Genomic DNA, 23323 nt, shown 5'->3' on the forward strand with positions numbered 1-23323 from the left:
TTAGGATCAGCTAAATGCTGCTCTCCTTTTAACAATGTAAAACTTCAGCAATGGCATTGGAAAAAAACAGATTGTAAAATTGAAGGGATTGAGCAGGATAAAGACGCAGAGAGCTTGTCAACAAAAGGTAATCTTTAAAAGAAACCAGAGTTGGCAGATTTATAAAAGCTGAAGGTAAAGAAAGTGAGACAAATCAGAGAATGATTTTAACTAATATACTGTATATGATTCATTTGTAAAAGTGTTTAACCCCCTTCATTATTTCCAATTTGATTTTTGTTCTACGGCGACAAACCTTACTGTATTTTATTGAGATGTGAAGTGATGAGTCAACACAAGCAGGGTATAGTTGTGAAGTGGAAAGAACAGACACACCGTCTTTTTTTTTTAATTTAAACTGGAAATCCCCATAAAATGTCAAGCTTTTGTAAGCTGCAAGTGTTTGGGGATATGTTTCTCAGGGCTTTAGTGTATTTAAAGACTGAATTTTCTGTCCATTCTTTTTTACAAAATATCTCAAGCTCAGTCAGCTTGTATAAAAAGTGTCTGTGAAGATCAGTTTTCAAGTCTTGACAGATTCTCAATTGGATTTGGGTCTAATCTTTGACTGAACTAACACATTAATGCATTTTATGGTTTGATCTAAAGTAGTCCACTGTAGTCATACTAATGAGTATTGGTATACTGGAAGTTCAACATTTTCCCCACACTCAAGTCTTTTGAAGGAACAGTTTCAGCCCTGTACTTACCATCATCCATCTTTCCATCAACTCTGACCAGCTTCAAGGTCCTTGCTGAAGAAAATAATCCCCTCAACATGATGCTGCCACCACCATGTTTCATTATGGAACGGCTGAGTTTATACTGAAATTAAATCACACCCAGGTTAACACTATGTATTTTATTTAGGCTTATAAGAGTATGGTAGGATGAATGCATCAATATAAAAAGCATGTATCATTTTCTTTCAACTTCACGATTAGGTGCCACTTTGTGTCGGTCTGTTACATAAAATCCCCCATAAATACACTGAAGTATGAGGTTGTAACATGACAAAATGTGGAAAGGTTCGATGGGTATGGATATTTTTGCATTTTTACCATTCAGGACAAGAGACTAGAAGGATCAAAAAGCAGTTGTTTTCTTTTTCTATTGTCTCCAAGTGCAGATCACCACTGTCTCCTCTTGAGTTGCACCTCCATTTTATGCTCCAGTGGCTGACAATAATTTAAGCCTCTCGATATGCAAATGCCTCTAATTGGACTGTCACAAGATGCCCGGCATTGTCAACTCCTTAGAATGACTAAAGCTGGGAAGCAGATTGGATTTTGGTTACCAATCGTGTACTTCTAATTTCTTAACAATTTTGCAGAGTTCACTTCATGTTCCACCTATACATGCTGCAATAAAAAAAAAGAATTAGGTGACTCTTTCCATGTCATTTTTAGTTTAACTTTTAAGTTACTTTTTTTTTTGCATACCCAAGTACTTCTCTCTCATGCATATAGCTCATTTGCCAGGTGACTCATCTTGTTTGCACCTTTTTAAAGCCTGCATGATTATAAGGTTGGATCTGGAATTGTCTCTTCCCCAGAGGATTCTATGTCCCCATTCTGTCAGATAAGTATATTTTGTCATGCTTTGTCATATTGGAAGAATGCATTTTTTTCTGCATGGAATGAAGTGAAGGGTTTTGTTTACCCACACTGGGAGTGCCAATGCAAGAGTATGTCTGAAACTCTGCTTCCACCACATGCTCTGTAATTCATAAGGGCTACTATATTAGTCTAATATATCAGTATTCCACGTATCTGTATGGTCTGTGTATTCCAGAAGAGCAGAACCTTGTTGAACTATGAAGGTGTACAGCCAGAAGCATTCATCACTCCATATTTTAGTAAGAGTGCTTTATCCTGAATGAAAAATGAAAACAGCCCCTGTATTATGAACAGGAAAAATGTAATGTATTCTCATTTTAGTTAAATAACCTTGATGTGAAGCCTCTTGGATGTTGTCGGTCATCCCTGGCGAGTTAATTACAACTGATGCTTCCTTGTCATGTCTTTGCCTAATATTTACTTATTTAAAAACATCTGCTTTTTCAGTTTATTAGATGACCTCCATCAAATGTTAAACTCTGTTTAACTTTTACCTTCAATGAAAAACAAGAGTACATAGGGTTATAGCGAAACGGTGAGTGAAAACCTTGCAGCATGAGACAGCATTGCCAGCGTGTGACAGAGGTTGATTGTTGGTATATTTTGTTTGAGCTTTAATGATCAAGTTGTGCAAATTACTAGCAGGTAGAGTGTTCAAATGTTATACTGTAGTAGCCGGTGCTGATACCAACTAGAATGGGAAAATACAAACAAACATCATGAGGTTTTTGGACAACCAAGAAAAATCTTTTCAAGGGAGGATTGTTGCATTGTGCTTCAGGTGTTGCAGAATCCCGTAACACCTTTCCCTGCTATGGAGGCATTGGACAACCCTTTGTCATCCAACATGTTTTTACAACTGGCATCAGCCAAACTACAGGTTCACTGTCCCATGTGTAGGCTCCTATTAACACCAGAGTCAAGACAGATCTGAATTTAGATTGGTGATGTAAGTAAGTAATGCTGCAGCACCCCAACTGACAATTATGTACATGCACAGAGGTGCTGATGGGAGTCGAGCAGTCCCGCCAGCATTGTAGACATTGACAAGATTGGCCATCAACCCATCAGCACCACTCCTGGCGTCATGTGTGAAGCACTATAGCTTGTGTCCTAAGGTCCTTTCTTGTAGGAATTCAGTGGACCATGATGTCACCCACTATAACACTGGCATATATCTGAATGTCCGTTCCTTAGGTAGTACCATGCTACAATGTTTTAATAAGATAATGCTTATCCATTTTGAGATGCCCCTTTGGCCTGCCATGTCCCCCAATTAGGGGACCTGATCAAACATATTTCATCAGCAGAATACATTAATTAGCATACATAGCAAAAAAGGGCACACATAGACCAATCAGGTATAACATTACGGCAACTGAATGGGAAGGTGAACAATGTTTATTTCTACAACGTGGCTGCTGTTTGTGTATGAGAGAAATTAGGCAATAATTGCTGATTTGTAGAAGCAGGAAACATGGTCAAGCATAAGGATTTGGGACAGTTTGCCAAGGGTCAAATTCTGTCAAAACATCTCCTAACCTGTGCTTGGTGTAGGGTGTTCTGGCTCTGTAGGAGTCAGTATCTATCACAAATGTTCCAAGAGTGGTTTGGTTTGAAGAGCACAATACTGGGTTTGAGGTGTTGATTTGCCCTTTAAATTCCCCCAGAACCCAATTCGACTGAATATCTATGGAATGTTCTGGACAAATGAGTCCAATAAAAGCAAGTAAGTTTGAGGGAAGTCCCCACCTCAAACTTACAGGACGTCAAGGATCTGCTGGTAACATCTTGGGGCCAGCAACTGCGGCAAACCCTCAAGGGTCTAGTGGACTCCATGACTCAAAGGGCCTACACAGGTTTGGCAACAAACAAGGGACTTAAAAACTATTAGGTCATAATCTTATGCCTGATCGTGCATGTTAAGCCTTCACCCCATTTATTTCAAAGTTATTTTTAAAGCAAATCCACATCTTTTACGATGAGTAACCACTCCATGCCCTTCTAAGAGAGGTATCTTAAGGTTTTGCAATTCATCACAGTCTTTTTCATGTTTTCTTTCTTCAGCAATCATCTTCTTTCTACCCCACACCCACCACTCCCACCCTTGGTCACTTAATTGAGTCTTTGATTCACATGTGTGTGAACATGCTGAGATGATATTAGAGAAGATGGCATGTAGGGGAAAGAAGATGAAACACCAATGCAGAGATAAAACCTTGAGCCGGAACAAATAATGTTGGCAGCAGAGTTGGTGTGTCTCCCTCACATGTCAAGGTGAATAAATCCTCAATGCCTCCCTTGACTTTAAAAATGAATGCCGTTCATTTATCTGAATGGTGTACAAGGGAGCAAATGATTTCTGTGGTGATCATGCAGCCTGGTGATGAATAGTACACAACATTTTGTGAAATGAAATTCTGACAAACTCTGTTCCCTAAAACAGAGTGCTCCAGGACCAAGTCCATCAAATAATTATTATATATATGTGAAGGGGGGATTATTACTGGACTAGCAGCTCTGGCTTTCTGTAATTTTTCCATCAACAGCACATTTTCCATTTCCATCCAGAAGTTTATTTCTTTGTGACCTCTTAGGTAACGTTTAATAGTCACTGCCTTTTTATTCAGCGTGACAGACAAAGTCTTGCCCTTGTGTAAAAATTGTATTGACTCAATAAATCTCTGAAGGGAACAAAAGAGTTGGGAATAATTAATTAGGAGCAAGGTAAATCAAGTGATGGAAACTGTGCCACGGGTGAAGATTGCTTCGAATTTTCCACATTCCTCCAATCTAAAATCTAAAGTCTCAGTGTGTATTTGAGATCCATGTACATCTGACTGAAGCTGTTTATAGAGCTTTTTAAAAACAATGTATTTGTCCTTAATTGTCAATGTGCTGGATGATCAAATTAAACCTGATGTAAAGTCACATACTGTGGTTCAGAAATGTGTCAACTAAATCTCTGTTAAAAATAAAAAAAAACTAGATGACTGAATGACAACATGAGCAAAGATGAAAAAAAGGATAAATATATATTAAGTTTACAGGAAATTGTATGTTTTGGAATAAGATCTAACAGTCAAAAAGGAAGATTTAAAGATCGGACTGCAAAAAAAAAAATAGTATTCAGGGTGGATGAGTTGAACTTAAAAAAATTAATTGCAAATCAATAGCCCCCTCCTTGAACCGCCACCTTAACGTGGTGGAGGGATTTGAGTGCTCGAATGATCCTAGAGTCTATGTTGTCTGGGGCTTAAATGCCCCTGGCAGGGTCTCCCATGGCAAACAGGCTCTAGGTGACGGGTCAGACAAAGAGCAGTTCAAGAATCCTTCATGAGGACTAGTAGATCGAGGCGCGTGACGTCGCCCGGTACGGCGGAGCCGGGGTCCCACCCTGGAGCCAGGCCTGGGGTCGGGTCTTGCCGGACAGCGCCTGGTGGTCGGGTTGCTCCTCGCGGGACCCTGCCGGGCCAAGCCTGAATGAGAGATGTGAGGCCATCCCCCAGTGGACCCACCACCTGCAGGGGGAACTGTGAGGGACCGGTGCAAAGAGGAATGGGCAACGGACGAAGGTGGAGACCTCAGCAGCCCGATCCCCAGATGCTTAGGCTGGCTCTAGGGACGTGGAATGTCACCTCGCTGGAGGTGAAGGAGCCTGAGCTTGTGCGGGAGGTCGAGAGATATCAATTAGAAATAGTTGGGCTCGCCTCCACGTACAGCGTGGGCTCTGGAACCCATCTCCTTGAGAGGGGAAGCATGTTTTGAACACTCAGGTGAAGAGAGGGGCTGAGCTGTCCACTGATCACCACCTGGTGGTGAGTTGGATCCGCTGGAGGAGGAGAAAGCCGGACAGACTTGGCAGGCCCAAGCGCATAGTGAGGGTCTGCTGGGAACATCTGGCGGAGCCCTCGGCCAGGGATGTATTCAACTCCCACCTCCGGGAGAGCTTCGACCAGATTCCGAGGGATGTTGGAGACATAGAGTCTGAGTGGATCATGTTCTCCGCATCTATTGTCGATGCTGCTGCCCGTAGCTGCGGCCGTAAGGTCTGCGGTGCCTGTCGCGGCAGTATTCCCAGAACCCGGTGGTGGACACTGGCAGTAAGGGATGCTGTCAAGCTGAAGAAGGAGTCCTATCAGCTGTGGTTGGCTTGTGGGACTCCTGAGGCGGCTGACGCGTACCGTGATGTCAAGCGTGCTGCGGCCCGGGCTGTTGCAGAGACGAAAACTTGGGCCTGGGAGGAGTTCGGTGAGGCCATGGAGAAGGACTACCGGTTGGCCTCGAAGCGATTCTGGCAAACCGTCCGGTGCCTCAGGAAGGGAAAGCAGTGCTTCGCCAACACTGTTTACAGTGGGGGTGGGAAGCTGCTGACTTCGACTGGAGACATTATCGGGCAGTGGAAGGAGTACATCGAGGATCTCCTCAATCCTGCCATCACACATTCCCTGGTGGAAACAGAGGCTGGGGACTCGGGGTTGGACTCTTTCATCACCCAGGCTGAAGTCACCGAGGTGGTTAAAATGCTCCGTGGTGGCAGGGCTTTGGGGGTGGATGAGATCCGCCCCGAGTACCTCAGATCTCTGGATGTTGTGGGGCTGTCATGGTTGACATGCCTCTTCAATATTGTGTAGCGGTCGGGGACAGTACCTCTGGACTGTCAGACTGGGGTGGTGGTCCCCCTTCATAAGAAGGGGGATCGGAGGGTGTGTTCCAACTACAGGGGGATCACACTCCTCAGCCTCCCTGGTAAGGCCTACGCCAGGGTATTGGAGAGGAGAGTCCGGCCCATAGTCGAACCTCGGCTTCAGGAGGAGCAGTGTGGTTTTAGTCCCCGCCGTGGAACACTGGACCAGCTCTATAGCCTCTACAGGGTACTTGAGGGTTCATGGGAGTTTGCCCAACCGGTCTACATGTGTTTTGTGGACCTCGAGAAAGCATTCGACTGTGTCCCTCGTGATGCCCTGTGGGGGGTGCCCCAGGAGTATGGAATTGGGGGCCCTTTATTAGGGGCCATCCGGTCCCTGTACAAGCGGAGCAGGAGTTTGTTCCGCATTGCCGGCACTAAGTCGGACCTGTTCCTGGTGCATGTTGGACTCCGGCAGGGCTGCCCTTTGTCACCGGTCCTGTTCATAACTTTTATGGACAGGATTTCTAGATGCAGCCAAGGGCCAGAGGGGGTTTGGTTTGGGGACCGGTGGATTTCGTCTCTTCTTTTTGCAGATGACGTGGTCCTGCTGGCCCCCTCTAGCCAAGACCTACAGCATGCGCTGTGGCGGTTCGCAGCTGAGTGTGAAGCGGCTGGGATGAAGATCAGCTCCTCCAAGCCAGAGGCCATGGTCCTCGACCGGAAAAGGGTGGCTTGTCCTTGTCAGGTTGGAGGGGAGTTCCTGCCTCAAGTGGAGGACTTTAAGTATCTTGGGGTCTTGTTCACGAGTGAGGGAAGAATGGAGCGGGAGATCAACAAACGGATCGGTGCAGCTGCCGCAGTAATGGGGGCACTGTGCCGATCCGTTGTGGTGAAGAGAGAGCTGAGCCGAAAAGCGAAGCTCTCGATTTACCGGTCGGTCTACGTTCCTACCCTCACCTATGGACATGAACTTTGGGTCATGACCGAAAGAACGAGATCCCGGAATCAGACCATTAACCATGTGCTTATCTGAGTTGTTTTGCCAGTTTTTATGCAACTACAGCATGGATGTATGAAACACCTGTGGATTTAGTCTTGAAGATGAGGTTATATTGTAAGTTTCTAAACTGTTTCTATTTTATTGCTCATTAATTTATGCAATTTTAGCACAGAGTAGACTACTACCATATACACCAAATGATCATCATGTGATCTTTTTTCCATGAGAATGTTGATCATTAGCATCCCACCTAATTTCACAGTTTCATTAATTTCACATAAAGCTGAACACAAGATCTCTCTCTTCAAATACTTTGCAAGTTAGTGACCTGATTTGTGACAATCAGATTGATTTATTTTGCCTCACAGAAACCGGGCTGCAGCAAGAGGATTATGTTACTATAAATGAGTCAACTCCTACTAATTATTGAAATTTCCACATTCCTCGAAATACTGGGCGAGGAGGAGTAGCAACAATCTTTCAGTCCGATTTATTGATTAGGCCCAGACCAATCAATAGCTAGTTTTCCTCATCCAAATTGCAAAGCACTAAAACCACTTCTGTTTGTTGTTTTGTATGGTCCACCAGGCCCTTACTCTCAATCTGTAGATCAGTTTTCAGACCTTTTATCTGATTTAGTGTTAAATAAAGATAAGGTTATTATAGTGGGGGATTTTAACATTCATGTTGACACTGAAAGTGATAGCTTAAATATAGCCTTTAATACTATCTTATACTCGATTGGCTTTGCTCAAAACATTAACAAACCTACCCACCTTTGTCTTCATTATCTGGACCTTGTGCTGACATATGGTATTGAGTGTAAAGACATAATATTTTCTCATAACCCTGTCCTGTCTGGCCATTTTTTAATAACCTTTGAGTTTAATTTAACTGAGTACTTGGTTAAATTAAACTGTACTATAATTTTATTATAGTAGATCATTATCAGACAATGCTGTAACAAAATAATATAATCTGTACCACTTTTAATTTCCTCATTATCACAGAAAAACACAGTGGAGGGCAATAATTTTGTTTCTTCCCCTTCACAAATTGATTATCTTGTTCATAGTGTTACTTCATCATTGCGTGGTGCATCAGACAATGTAGCTCCCTTGAAAAAGAAGGCAATTATTCATAGGAGGCTGGCTCCCTGGTTTAATTCAGAGCTGTGTACTTTAAAGCACAATGTTAGAAAATTGGAGAGAAAATGGTGCTCTACACTACTTAATCTGGAAAAATAGCCTACTGTTGTATAAAAAGACACTTCGCCAAGCCAGAACAGCTTATTTCTCATAATTAATATAATAGAACAAGAATAATCCTAGGTTTATCTTTAGTACAGTTGCTAAACTTACACAAAGTCATAGCTCCATTGAAAAATTACAGACCTACAGGGGTTGGACAATGAAACTGAAAAACCTGGTTTTAGACCACAATAATTCATTAGTATGGTGTACAGCCTCCTTTTCCGGCCAATACAGCATCAATTCGTCTTGGGAATGACATATACAAGTCCTGCACAGTGGTCAGAGGGATTTTAAGCCATTCTTCTTGCAGGATAGTGGCCAGGTCACTACGTGATACTGGTGGAGGAAAACGTTTCCTGACTTGCTCCTCCAAAACACCCCAAAGCGGCTCAATAATATTTAGATCTGGTGACTGTGCAGGCCATGGGTGATGTTTAACTTCACTTTCATGTTCATCAAACCAATCTTTCACCAGTCTTGCTGTGTGTATTGGTGCATTGTCATCCTGATACACGGCACCGCCTTCAGGATACAATGTTTGAACCATTGGATGCACATGGTCCTCAAGAATGGTTCGGTAGTCCTTGGCATCTAGCAAAAGTATTGGGCCAAGGGAATGCCATGATATGGCAGCCCAAACCATCACTGATCCACCCCCATGCTTCACTCTAGGCATGCAACAGTCTGGGTGGTACGATTTTTTGGGGCTTCTACACAGCGTAACTCTCCCGGATGTGGGGAAAACAGCAAAGGTGGACTCATCAGAGAACAATACATGTTTCACATTGTCCACAGCCCAAGATTTGTGCTCCTTGCACCATTGAAACCAACGTTTGGCATTGGCATGAGTGACCAAAGGTTTGGCTATAGCAGCCCGGCCGTGTATATTGACGCAGTGGAGCTCCCGACAGACAGTTCTGGTGGAAACAGGAGAGTTGAGGTGCACATTTAATTCTGCCGTGATTTGGGCAGCCGTGGTTTTATGTTTTTTGGATACAATCCGGGTTAGCACCCGAACATCCCTTTCAGACAGCTTCTTCTTGCGCCCACAGTTAATCTTGTTGGATGTGGTTCATCCTTCTTGGTGGTATGCTGACATTACCCTGGATACCGTGGCTCTTGATACATCACAAAGACTTGCTGTCTTGGTCACAGATGCGCCAACAAGACGTGCACCAACAATTTGTCCTCTTTTGTCCTCTTATGTCACCCATAATGCTGTGTGCATTTCAATATTTTGAGCAAAACTGTGCTCTTACCCTGCTAATTGAACCTTCACACTCTGCTCTTACTGGTGCAATGTGCAATGTACCAGGCTGGTCCAATTTAGCCCTGAAACCTCCCACACTAAAATGACATGTGTTTCAGTTTAATTGTCCAACCCCTCTATATCCAATCTTCCATTCTTATCTAAAATTCTTGAGAAAATAGTTGCTAATCAAATGTGTGAGCATTTACACAGCAATGACCTGTTTGAAGAGTTTCAGTCAGATTTCAGAGCTCATCATAGCACTTAAACAGCTCTGCTGAAAGTCACTCATGATATTATTATGGCCTCATATAAAGGACTTGTGCCTACACTTGTCCTGTCAGATCTCAGTGCTGCATTTGATACAGTCGATCACAAAAGTCTCTTAGAAAGGATGGAATATGCTGTAGGAATCAGGGGAACAGCGCTAGGCTGGTTTAAATCTTATTTATCTGACAGATTCCAGTTTGTTCATGTAAATGATAAATCATCTTTAAACTCCAGGGTTAATTGTGGAGTACCACAGGGTTCAGTACTTGGGCCAATTCTCTTTACTATATATATGCTTCCAATAGGTAAAATTATCAGGCAGCATAGGATAAATGTTCACTGTTACACTGATGGTACTCAGCTTTACTTATCCATAAATCCTGATGAGCCCAACCAGTTAGATAGACTACAAGCATGTCTTGAAGACATAAAAACTTGGATGACTTTAAATTTTCTGCTTCTAAATTCAGACAAGACAGAAGTTGTCGTCTTTGGACCGGAGTCTTTAAAAAAGAAACTGCTTAGTCAATCACTTAACCTGGATGGCATTAAATTGACCTCTGATAATAAAGTAAAAAACCTTGGTATTTTTTTGACCAGGACATGTCATTTGAATCCCATATTAAACAGATTTCTAGGATTCCCTTCTTTCACCTCCGGAACAATGCCAAAATTAGAAATATCCTATCCAGGAGTGACGCTGAAAAACTAGTCCATGCATTTGTTACTTCAAGGCTGGACTATTGTAATTCTTTACCATCAGGATGTCCATAAAATGCAGTTAAAAGCCTTCAGCTGATTCAAAATGCTGCAGCAAGAGTTCTGATGAAAATTAAAAAGAGAGATCATATTTATCCTATTTTAGCTTCCCTTCATTGACTCCCTGTTAAATCCAGAATAGAATTTAAAATTCTCCTCCTCACATATAAAGCCCTTAATGATCTAGCTCCATCATACATCAGAGATCTGATTGTTCCATATGTTCCTAACAGAGCACTTCGTTCTCAGACTGCAGGTTTACCGATGGTTCCTAGAGTCTCTAGAAGTAGAATGGGAGGCAGATCCTTTATTTATCAGGCTCCTCTCCTGTGTGACCAGTTCCCAGTTTTAGTCCGTGAGGCAGACACCCTGTCTACTTTTAAGGCTAGGCTTAAATGGCCCTGTCATTCAGTGTTTAACCCTTTCTCTCTCCTAGACATGGCAATTGACTGAGCTTTTACTGTGACTAACTCTATGTGCTCTCTTTCAGACTCTAACCTTGAAAACTGGCTCAGAGTTTATCTGTTCATTCTTTCTGGGTGAAATGACTAAAGGAGCTACATCCATTAAGATTTACTTTTCTTTCCCATAGAAAGGACTCCTGGATCAGTTCTTCTGTGTTCTTTGTGTCTCTGCTCTGTTCTCTCAAACCCCCAGTCGGTCGTGGCAGATTTCCACTCACACCGAGCCTGGTTCTGCTGGAGGTTTCTTCCTGTTAAAATTGAGTTTTTCCTCTCCACTGTCGCTACATGCATGCTCAGTATGAGGGATTGCTTCAAAGTCAACGCCAGTGACTCTCCACTGTCGCTACTTACTCATCCAGGAGGAGTGAATCCTACAAGTCTCTGATTCGATACAATCTGATGGGTTTCCTTAGATAGAAAAACTTTTTATCCAATTTGAATAAATAACTGAATCTGACTGCACTGTTCAATTATTAGGATTAATTAGAATGTATGTACCTGACTTTTGTGAAGTGTCTTGAGACGACATGTGTTGTGAATTGGCGCCATATAAATAAACTGAATTGAAAAATTGAATTCAATTAACTTTTTGATGTTGATGTTGGCACAAATAATTGGTGAATCTCAAACTGTGTTTGGCAGAATCTGTGGAGAGTAGTCCAGTCCAGGTTGAGCCATATATTACATTTTTTACGCTTAGTCATGTTTTAAAGTGGCTCTAATACTAAGCTATGGAAAAAGTGTGCTTTTTGGGTTTTTACAACTAGAATTTTTTATATTAATTGGATTTTAAAGAAACAATGTCCAGTATAGAATTATGAATTTTTAGTCTAAGTAAGACATAGTTCTTTAGTGTAATGCCAAAGGAGGCCCTAAACCAGAGGTTTTTGTTTTTTCTATTTTTTCATTTCAAGTGTCATTCATAATTTAACATTTATTGTTGCAATATTGCGGCAGTGCTTACAAACAGTTCATATCTTGTCTGTGCCTGTAGGACCTTTTCCTCTTTTTTTTACCAAAATTGCTGCCACACAAATGATGAAAAATAGTTTGGGATCCCTCTTCAGCACTTATTTGGTGGCGTGGTGAGCATTATCAGCAAGGTTCTGATAGGAAGGGTGCAAAGAGAGAAGAGTAAGACATGCAGCAAAGGTCCAAACTCGAATCCCCATATGGACGACTAATACCATCCTTTTAGGTCATTGCCATAAAACTTGTATATGAGTTATTTATGAGAAGACCATAGTAGCCTCCTTATATGGGGTTCCTAGGTTGTCCCAACTTTTCTGATGCTTTTATAATTGGCTATAGACAGCTGCATGGTAGCACTTTTGCCTTGCAGCAAGAAGGTCCTGAGTTTGAATCCTGGCTTGGGGTCTTTCAGTATGGAGTTTGCATGTTCTCCCTGTGCATGAACATTTCCTTTGCTTGTACTCCGGCCTACTCCAACAGTCTAGAAACATAACCGTCAGGTTAATTACTCTTTCAAAATTGCCCTTAGGAATCAGTGTGTGTGTGTGCATGATTGTTTGTCTTGTGTATCGCTGTGTTGCCCTGTGATGGACTGGTGACCTGCTATTTCCTGAAAAAGTAAAGATGGGTTCAGGTTTAGAGCATTTACTATCACATCTACATCTCATTACAACCAATATACTGCTCCAAAAACAAGATGATTAACAGCAGATTAGAGAAAAGAAAAGGACAAACACTTCAACCTTATGTGAATCAAACAATACAACAGCTTTGGAAAGCCAGCCTATCATTAAACAAAGTCAGATATAGACGTTGTCAACTGGGAACTTCATTTAAAAGTATTGAAGAGAAGCTAAAACAAGCTATTTTAATCTTGGTCTGCCTTCTTCTGAAAGAACAAAGAATTTGCCGCGAAGTCAGCGTGACTGCTATGGAACTCGTCAAAAGACAAAGAAATATCTAAAAGTATGAAAAAAAACCAACTCATTACAAAGACTATTTCCCTCATCTGCGTGGTTCACTGAAAGAGCAGATTGCAATTCAGTACTTCATTAATAACATAGCATGTGAACAATAGCAGAGTGATAGTTCCATTGTGTTGAAGTCAAGGAATAAGGCACTCTGAATGCCAGAAGGAAGATAGTCATCATGCTATCTGTGCTTATCAGCAAAGTGTGCTGAAAGCAAATTTGCATGAATAGTGAAACACTGAATAATACTGTGCTTGAGTCTGACTAAACAGGGATGCAGTGTTTACATTTAAGTCTCCCTCTTGTCAGGTTCATCTGTTTGCTGCTGATTTCTTATAAATAAGTCAAAAATAGATATAATTAGATTTCAATCAGTGAATAAAAATATCAGAAAGTCATTTGCAGAGGCATGATGAAACATCTTAAACAGTTTGGAGTTTCAGGAATGCTGAAGAACGCCACTCCTGCCTCTGAATTCAGAGGATCTGGATGAAATCCGACAGGCGGAAATTATTTCAGCAAGATAAGAGCGGAGTGTGAGCACACAGGAAGGAAGGTGGGAAAAAAAAGTAAGGTCAAGCTGAAAGCAAAATGGCTGAAAAAGGAGGAGGAGAGCTGTGCAGAGGTTAGACAAGGCCATAAGGGACTAGGGAATAAGGGCATCTGCCTGACTTGTGGTTAAAACAACTTTTAAATGGAATATCTTTACCACAGCCTGCTCAGTTGTAATCATAATATCTGCAGCTTTTACATGAGGGATGTTTTAAAATTATTGTTTTAAGGAACTGAGCACCAGCTGTAAAATAACAAAACACAACTGCCCTTTTAAAATCAGCTCCCTTTTCTTATAAATTCTCACTGAATATATAAGGGAAGATCTGAATGGGTTCTCTAAGCAAATGGCTTAATTTTTAACTCTACATTTGTATCATAATGCAGAATTGGTTTGCATAAAAGTAAGAGAAAGAGTTTAGCTATTACAGAACATATATGTTAAACCATAAACTTAAGGAATATGGGGATTTGATATGATAGTGGGTTCAGAATTGTGAATTAAAAGCACTTAATGCATGGTTTTCACCAACCTTTTACACTGGTGTGCATTTCTATGGTCCGGCCCTTAAATGAACAAATTGACTTCAGAAGTCAACTAATGAGTAATAGCAGTTCTATTAAGGCCAGAGAGGTTTGTTAGAAAACAGAGAACAAACTGGATCATAAAGAACAGGGAACTCAGCAAACAGGTTGTGGAAAACGTTGTAGAGATATTTAGAGAAGGGTTAGTTTAGAAAATAATATCCCAAGCTTTAAACATCTCACTGAGCACTGTACAATCCATCTTCTGAACATGGAAAGAGTATGAAACAGACACAAACCTACCAATACGCAGCTGTCCACCTAAATTGTCAGGTCAGGCAACGAGAACATTAATCAGAGAGGGAGTCAAAAGGAATTTGATAAACTTAGAGTAGAAACAGAGATCCACAGCTCAGTCAGAAGAATCTGTTGATAAGGCAACATTTCATATTGAGTTACCAAATCTGGCCAACATACAGTTTGTCTTTTCAGAAAGACAGAAAACATGGGTCAGAGGTTAACCTTCCAGCAGGACAATGACCCTAAACATGCAGCTAGAGCTATGATGTAATGCTTTAGATGACACCAAATGCATATGTTAAAATGGCCTAGTCAAAATCCAGACCTAAATCCTACTGAGAATCTGGGAAAAGAAATGAAAATGTGTATTTGTCTATTACAAAAAATCAGAAGAAAATACATTTGAGGTTCTGTGACAAAAAGGTACATTGATACCTTTCTCCCAATCACACAGTAAGTGTCTAATTAATTACAGCTATAATAGAAGATCATCACCAAAAGCTCTGATTAATAAACAATCAAAGCAAAGCAGAGAAAAAAAGAGCAGATTTGACAAATCAAAAAGTGTGTGTGTGTGTGTGTGTGTGTGTGTGTGTGTGTGTACATCATCTGGAGACTTTGTGAACCTTTCAAAGAATTGTTGATAGAGCAGAGTATGTGTTTTTGTGGGTCAATGGTAAGACCTTTGCTTGCTTGTCCAAGCAAAAACCATGGGGCTCTGGGGACTGGTGACACTGGGGCATTGACACATTAACAATAAGTTTCTCTGCAAGAAAATGAAAAGCTGTCAGCGTCAGTCAGCAGGCTGGCAATAGAATATTAGAGGTGACTGACAATCATTTGACCTGTGCCAAATGCCAGCACTTAGCAAAGCTCTTGCCGATTAACCTTGCTAGCCCAGCACTTAATAAGCTCTCTCTGAACAGTGAAACCTCACAAATCAGCTAAAAACGCTGGTTCAACTTTAATCACTAATGGTCCATTCATATATTATCAAAGTGGATCATTCAGATCATTAATATTTCAACATTTAAAGGTATTTACAGCAAGAACTTTCTTTAAAAAGCAGATTAAACCACCAAAACCTTCCTTTATCTTTTTCAAAAGGATCAGATAAATGATTATCAAATCGAAACAAAATCTATTGAAGAATCTTCTACAAACCCATAAAATTAATAATATTGTTTTTTGTTGATGATCAGCAATAATCAATCATCAATAATAAAGCCTTCAGGGTGTCCAAAATAGGTTTGCAGATGGCTTTACTCATACATCAGATTTCAGAGCGGTTTTTTAATAATCTTTTAATAACATTTGTATAAATACCTAACCATCCAATCTGGTGCCATGTAAATTTTTATTTGTTGAAATACTCAGAATCTGCAAATAAAATGGTTTAATCGGATCTGTTGTTCTTAAAGACTTAAGATGTTTCTGTCAATATCTAGTGGTAAAAGGCAGTAACCTTTCCTTTCTAAGACACTAAAGACTGTTTCAGGTACAGAGCTGGGCATGCACCACCGACAACAGACATGCCATTTATTTAAGTCAGATCCAGCTTGAAAACGAGAAGGTAGGACTAAATTGCAGCATGAAGAGGAGTCTGAACTACTGAGCTAATTGGTCGAGCTGAAACGATTCAGCACTCACTTTTTTTGTTTCACGCAGCCTTTGCTGGGTTGTTTCTGTACATTATCCCAGCTTTACAGAGCGGAAGTGCCTGGTTCTTTCATCTTTCACAGGCATCACCCTGAACCTGTCACTCGAAAGTAAGGTTGACTGATATTGTGTGGGTGCTTGTCAATTAGCAAATAAATGGATATCTTTAGACTAGACAGAAGCCGTGAAAGGTTTCTGTTGTGTGTGAAACCCACAACATAAACTAAAAATAACATGAAATCTGTAATGTCTTGTTTATTGAATCTGTTTCCTTGTGTTTGTTAGTGTAAATTGACTAGACATTGGCAGACATGTCCATGGATAAAACAAGAAGTCTTTAGAGCAGACCGGTGCCCTTCACTCTTCTTGACATCCTGTATGGGTATTTATGAAGGTGGCAAGTTGCTTTGGAGCCACACTGAAGGTTTGTGTCAGTTTTAGTCAAGTTTCAGACACAGTCTGCCAGATTTTCTGCTGTTCCAGACCAGTGACTACTCAGCAGCTCCAAAGGATTGTCAGACAGGTTCAGAGTGATGTAAAGGACGAACAGGGAATTGCTGTGAAACTGTACCGGCTTAGTGGGATTTTCCTGCTGAATTAATCCAAACTGTGTGTTGATCTTAAAGTTAATGTAAATGAAAGACTAATTTTACAGGATAGACAGAATAACTGCAGTGACTTTCAAAATTCCACATTTTGTCACATTATAATTACACAGCAGTGTAAGTCTGATAAAACGTTTATGTGTAAGCCCAAAAAAGTAACACATGAGCATGTGCAAGTAGAATGAAAGTGGAAGTGGAATTAAATGAAATGTGATTTTTTTAATTTTTTACAACTAAAGATCTGAACGGTGTGGAGTGCATTTCTATTCAGCCCCCTTTACTTGGATACCTTGAAAAAGATTCAAGTGGAACCAGTTGTCATCAGATTAGTAAAAACAAGCCACTTGTGTGTAAATTATTCTCTGTATAAATCCAGCTATTCTGTAAAGGCCTCAGAAGATCGTTAGAGAACATTAGAGAACAAACAGCATCATCAAGGTCAAAGAACTTAAGAAATAGGTTAGTGGGTAAAGTCATGGAAACATTTAAAGCAAGGTTAGGTTATAACACAACATCCCAAGCTATGAACATGTTCAATCAATGATTTGAAAATAGAGTTAGCAATTTTTTAGTTAACAGAAAATCTGTTGGAGGCTGTAAAAGGCTTGAGATTGGGGCAGAGGTTTTCCTTCCAACAGCTTAAGGACCCTACACAGACAGCCAGAGCTACAATGGAATGGCTTAGATCAAAGCATAACCATGTGTTAGAATGGTCCATTCAAAGTCCAGACCAATTAAACATCTGTGCCAAGAATAGAAAAATTATGTTCACTACTCCCATCTAATCTGGCTAGAATTTTCTGTCTCTAAATGTGTAATTCTGGTACATAACTACCCCAAAAGACAGCTGATTCTAGGAAATGGCCAGGTGGTTGGGAGAGGTGGTCAGTTTTGAAAAAAAAAAAAAGTATATGTTCCAGATTACAATTATGCAATCTTTTATGTTGATCCATCACATAAAATACCCTGAGGTTTATGGTTGTAAGCTGGCAAAATGTAAAAAGATAGAAGGGGTGTGAATATTTTTACAAGGCACTGTGACTGGCATACAATAGAAACATGTGATTGACACATTGTTTATATTATTGGACATTGTAAATGCTTACTGCATTAATGAGATCTTTCAGGTTCTTTTTGTACTCCACTAACCCTTAACCAGATGCTTCATGCAGGTTGTTATTACTCAGGCTTTGCATTGCCATGTGTCAGCATTGTCCTAATGAAAATCTGACTGATCTAATTAAAAGGCTCAGACACTACCCGTACACCTGCCTGCAATTATGCAATCCGATAAAAGACGGATGAACTACCTCCATATAATTACTGAATAACTCTGTGGATCAAGTTAGAAAGTGTTTTAGCTCAAACAAAACTGCAACAGCAGTGATGTTTGGGTTTGTTGAGGTTGCTCGGAAATACACAAGGTGGCAGGGAAAACGTTTGGGCATTATAATGAGGGGAAATCAAGAGAGTGGAAAGAGATAACTAATTGCCATAGCAGGAAATAAAGAGAGAGATTCAGTGCTAAGCAACAGGTAACCCTGGCTTGCTTCTATGTTAATATTTTAGTGTTGAATCTCTCCCAATGCTCTCACTTTGGAATTTGAGGAATGTCTATGTGCAAACCTGATCTGTGCGTGTAAGAGAATGCTTGTGTGCAGCCGTAAATGCATGTGTAGCCATCAGTCTATTGAGTGCTAGAGGGCATGTGTTGGTCAGCCAGCTACTCCCAACTACCTCATCATTTTCTCTTTCGCCTTGTGGTGTGGTTATCCCTGCAAGCCCCTCAGGCCACAAACCAACACACACACTCACATACATATGTATACACATTTGCACAATGGTAATAATTGCAAAACAAGTTCTCACAAGCATGCACACATTTGCATTTTCATGCACACACTCTCCCTCACTTCAGCCATCAATCTGTCCATCCATCCAGCTCAGCTTGAGGGTCTCTGTGAGTGGGCATCAACCCCGTGCAGCAGCCCCCTGCCGTGTCCCTGGCAACATTAGCGGCCTGGCGGGAGAAGGGAAGGCTGGGCTAGCCAACAGCCTCCAGAGGACATCCTCCCACAAGAGCTGGCACCCTTCAGATGAGTTGGAATGACCACAAAGTGGGAATGATCTAATCCGGTTATACGAGGTCCTTTATTCACAGCATGCCCAGCCACCAGAGGGGCTTATACTGTATGGGCAACATTCCACTGCAAATACAAAAAAACACGAGTCCTGTATGTGGTGTTTACTGAGAACTATTGGATTCAAACGGCAGCAGGCCAGGCCAATGTAAAACAAACAAAATATATATGATGGAGAGGATACAGAGTATCTATTTAAGCTTATTCAGTGATATCACATGGCAGTCTTATGTGGTTTATCTTTGATGTAAGTACATGCTCCAGCAATGCTTCCCTGTGAGGATTAACATCTGAGTTATTGTCGACTGACCACATTGGAAACCAGTTAAACCATGTTTGCCAGTTGTTGGCATTACACTCAAGAAGACAGTTTAAACATGGCATACCTGCGTAAGGGATGGGGGCATCTTTATCCAGGGCAACCAGAGGAGGATCCAGCAGAACAACATCAGTGTTTTCAGTGATCACCCCATGGTATGATGTCTCTATCCAAGGCTTGTGTTTGTTCACTGTGGACACAGAAAGCAACAACTGAGATTTGAGAAAAATACCGCTTTAAATTTCATAAAAATAATCTAAGCAGAGATCAATAGGTTTACTAGCACTCACAGACAGTCTCCTGTAGTGAGCATGTATGGATATTGCACAAATAAAAGTCCGTTTTGGATGTTTATAAGTCATTTTGCCAACATTTACTTTTACTACTTTATTTGTTTTGTTTATCATCGCATTCTAATATTCACTTCAGGTTAAAAAGCATCAACCCATGAGTTTCATGAGTTACTGTATCCCCACTGTGAAATAAATACTCAAAGCCAAATCTAAAATAAAGTGTGTGAGCTACAATGTAAGATTAATGGCTCTGATAGTCTTGAGCTAAAGGTCAGAGATTAATCAATTTATATTTGACTAGATAAACATGGCAACACAGTGCTTTAATGTCTAACATTTGACAGAAACCATATTTAGTAATGATCGATGAGTGGGGTATAAATATCACAAAGACTCATTTTTATTAACCACTCTTCAAAATGGGAATAACAAAAGAACATGCCTTTTAAGTGAGGCATATTTGCGTTAATCTTCATAAATCAAGACAATGGCTACAAGAAAGTAGCTCCCCACCATAACATGCCAATTTCTAGAGTCAGAACAATGGTTAAAATATTCAAACAACAAGGCTGAAATGTGAAATGTTATAGAAGACCAAGCAATGTCTTATCAGAAATAAGGAGGATAGAACAAAATATTAACAGTAGGGGTGCTTCCACACATGATTTCATGTAAAACCAGATTTCTTCTACTTCTATTCTTTACTTTTGTGAATGAATGTATTTCTTTTTACTTTTCTCTAACTTCATTTGAGCGATTGCTGTTATTCAGGTTTAAGAGCTGTCATTTGACTCACAAAAGGCTCCTTTCATGTCAGTACTTGCATAGCCTGAATTAACAATAACCACCATCATAGAAAAACATAAAATAAAACCTTTGTGTTTTGTCAAGTCAGGCTGTTCAAAGAAATCCCAGCTGTGTTGAATTTGCTTCAAAATAATCATAAACTAGTTCATGCTGGTAAATGGAAATAAAATATTACATCTGTATCAGCAAACCTTTTGAAGCTGAACAAGGGGCCTCTGCAAAGTACTGACCTTAGATGGGGCTGAACTCGTCAGTACCCTTAATTTTTGGCCCTCTTTTGTATTTCTGAGCTGTTTCAAATGAAGGTTTAGTAACACTGCAAAAAGTATAGTTATGTAAATGCCCGGTTGTAAGGACACAAAGTAATATAAATACTCCATCCATCCATCTATTTCCTATAGCCACTTCCAACATACAGGGTTGCAGGGGAGCTGGTGCCCATCTCCAGCAGTTTACAGGTGAGAGGCGGGGTACACCCTGGACAGGTCGCCAGTCCATCGCAGGGGAACACAGAGACACACATACCTAAGGCCAATTTAGAGAGACCAATTAACCTAGAAGTCATGCTTTTGGAACTAAAATGGGATATTTTCACCTCTGTCAAGTTATTTTACTTGAGCAGAAAATAAGGTAAAAAAAACACCCATTGCGATCACTTTGACTCTGTAAATGTCAGGTGTTAGTTGAAGAATCTGAAACGACAAAGCAAGACTGTAATTTTGGTTTCCTCAAGATTCAGGAATAAAGTGCAAGACCAATAATTACTGGTCATCCAGTGACAGGAAAAAGAAGAAGCGGACTCTCTCCAGGCTTAAATCAAGCTGTTATTGTTACAGACCACTTCAGCCATGCACTGGATGTCATTAAAATTGACTTGACAACACTGAAAGCTGCCATTTCAAATAATTCAGAAGAACAAAAGTTTCAAAACATCCTCCACTTTCATTGTGAGGACACAAAAAACAACTTGTTGTTAAGATGCAACCGCCTGTTGAGTTTGAATGTTGTTACTTTTATTCAATTTAAGTGTCAGTTAGCACCAAATCAGAGCCCAGATGGCAGTTGGATCAGAAAATGTATGACTTCTACACGGTTATAAGGTTAAAATCCTGTTTACACAGCATTTGATGAATGACACTTTATTCAATGGTTTAAATCCAAGAGGAAAAAATATAAAAAAGCAAACTGAATTTCTAAAACCAGCTTGGTCAGTTCAAGAATAACTAAGTATGACTTCTTTTCCGCGTCCTGTGAGCGACCAGTTTCATAGAAGTGAGAACCTATTCGGGTAACTGCAGCTAATGCACGGTCAACTTAAAAGTACTACTAAATGGAATCATGCTGGTGCCCATTTCATCTCTTACAATGTTTTCCACTTGAGGGAAAAGCTGCCTTGACTGTCTGTACATTCATGGGGAAAAATAAGTACACTCTTGCAAATGTCGTAGGACTAAGGAAGTTAACCTTCCTGTAGTGTTAGCTTTCTGTTACTATTCATGGTGTTTGGGATTGGTTTAGACCCCAGTCATAAAATCAACAAAACAATTACTCAAAATACATTTTTATTGCCTTTGTTTTATAACTCTTGGTTACTTTATTATGCTTCTTTTTCCATCAACAAATCTGTTTTAATATTTTCAGTGTGGCTCCTTGTGACTGTTTATATAAAAAAAAAGTTAAATGAACCTCAAGAGAATGTCATAAATAAATAATTGGTTATTATGTTATCTGACTGTTACTAGGGAGTATTAGAACACATCTATTGAATAAATTCATTGTATTTATTGATTTAAAATATTTTTAACTAGAGTAACATCTATAGTTTTGGGGTCGGAATTGAACCCTCTGTCAAATCAAGATTAGTCATATGAAGGACTACACGTTTTCTTTTGTTTTTATCAAGAATGCCACACAGATTTGCTTGTGTAAATCTGTAGATTCCATGCATAGCTCATTTTTGCATCACAGGCGGCCCAGGTTTTGCCCAGCTTACTTGGAATATATTGTTGGAAGGGGCATTTTCTACTGTCACCTCTGGCCCTGGATTGAACATCACTGGAAGAAGTTTCAGCTGGCTGTCAGTGGGCTGATGACTAACTGTGTTAGTGAGAAAGAATTGTTTCAGTTTGGGCAAAAATTATTTTTTTTAATCAGTCAAAACTGACCCCAACACATCAAAGGTCATAACATTTACCAGAGTATTTTAAAATTAATTGAAGTTGGACCTTTAGCTTTATTTTGTTAATATAGAGGTTCCTGACAAAGTCAAAAAACCTTGATGCGATTAACAAAATGTATGTGGTACTTTTATGTATTCAAAAACTGAAAGGGTCAGTGGCGACCCCAACACCAAAGGAATGTTAAATAGTAGCCAAATGCTATTCCTCAAAGTATTAACTGATGAAATGATCACGAGCAAGGGCGCCAACCTCTGTAAAAGCAGGGGTTTTAGCAGTTTGCTGGTCTGGAGCATACAGGTGCATTCAGGTGATAACACCATGCAAAGACAAAAAGGCATCAGCAATGAGAAGCAATGTTGCTCCTTATCAGCTTGGGAAGGATTAAAAAATTCAGTTTTGAAATATTTGAAGTTAATTTTATAGTGAGATCAATTACTCACAATTGTAAAACATTTGGGACAGTTACAAATCTGTCTAGCCCCAAGAAATTATATAAAACCCAAAGCATGTACAATTAGAAAAAGACAACAGAATGGGTTTCCAAAAATATTAAGGTAGTATGACTGGTTTGCAAAGACCTGAATTCATCACAAGACTGAAAGGATGCCCTTTCTTATGAGCCCAAAGCAGAAATGTTTAACATTAATAATCTGTAACTTGTTTTTGCAAAAAACAAATAGAATAATAGTAAACGTAACTACTAAGAAGTTAAGCAT

At 40.2% G+C, this 23323-nt stretch overlaps 1 protein-coding gene across 3 annotated transcripts in view; it reads right to left on the reverse strand.

Annotated features, from left to right (window-relative positions):
* LOC124884263 (calsyntenin-2-like) overlaps positions 1 to 23323 on the reverse strand; it is a 453652-nt gene that overhangs the window by 272275 nt on the left and 158054 nt on the right. For all 3 annotated transcript variants that reach the window (XR_007042408.1, XM_047392088.1, XM_047392089.1), the window contains exon 2: positions 19395 to 19517. Coding sequence is in view for 2 of the 3 variants with exons in the window: in XM_047392088.1 (XP_047248044.1) it covers positions 19395 to 19517 (123 nt within the window). In the remaining variant the exon portion in view is untranslated. The remainder of the gene's footprint in view (positions 1 to 19394; positions 19518 to 23323) is intronic.

The sequence above is a fragment of the Girardinichthys multiradiatus genome, chromosome 18 (genome assembly GCF_021462225.1).
Source record: "Girardinichthys multiradiatus isolate DD_20200921_A chromosome 18, DD_fGirMul_XY1, whole genome shotgun sequence".
NCBI lineage: Eukaryota > Metazoa > Chordata > Actinopteri > Cyprinodontiformes > Goodeidae > Girardinichthys > Girardinichthys multiradiatus.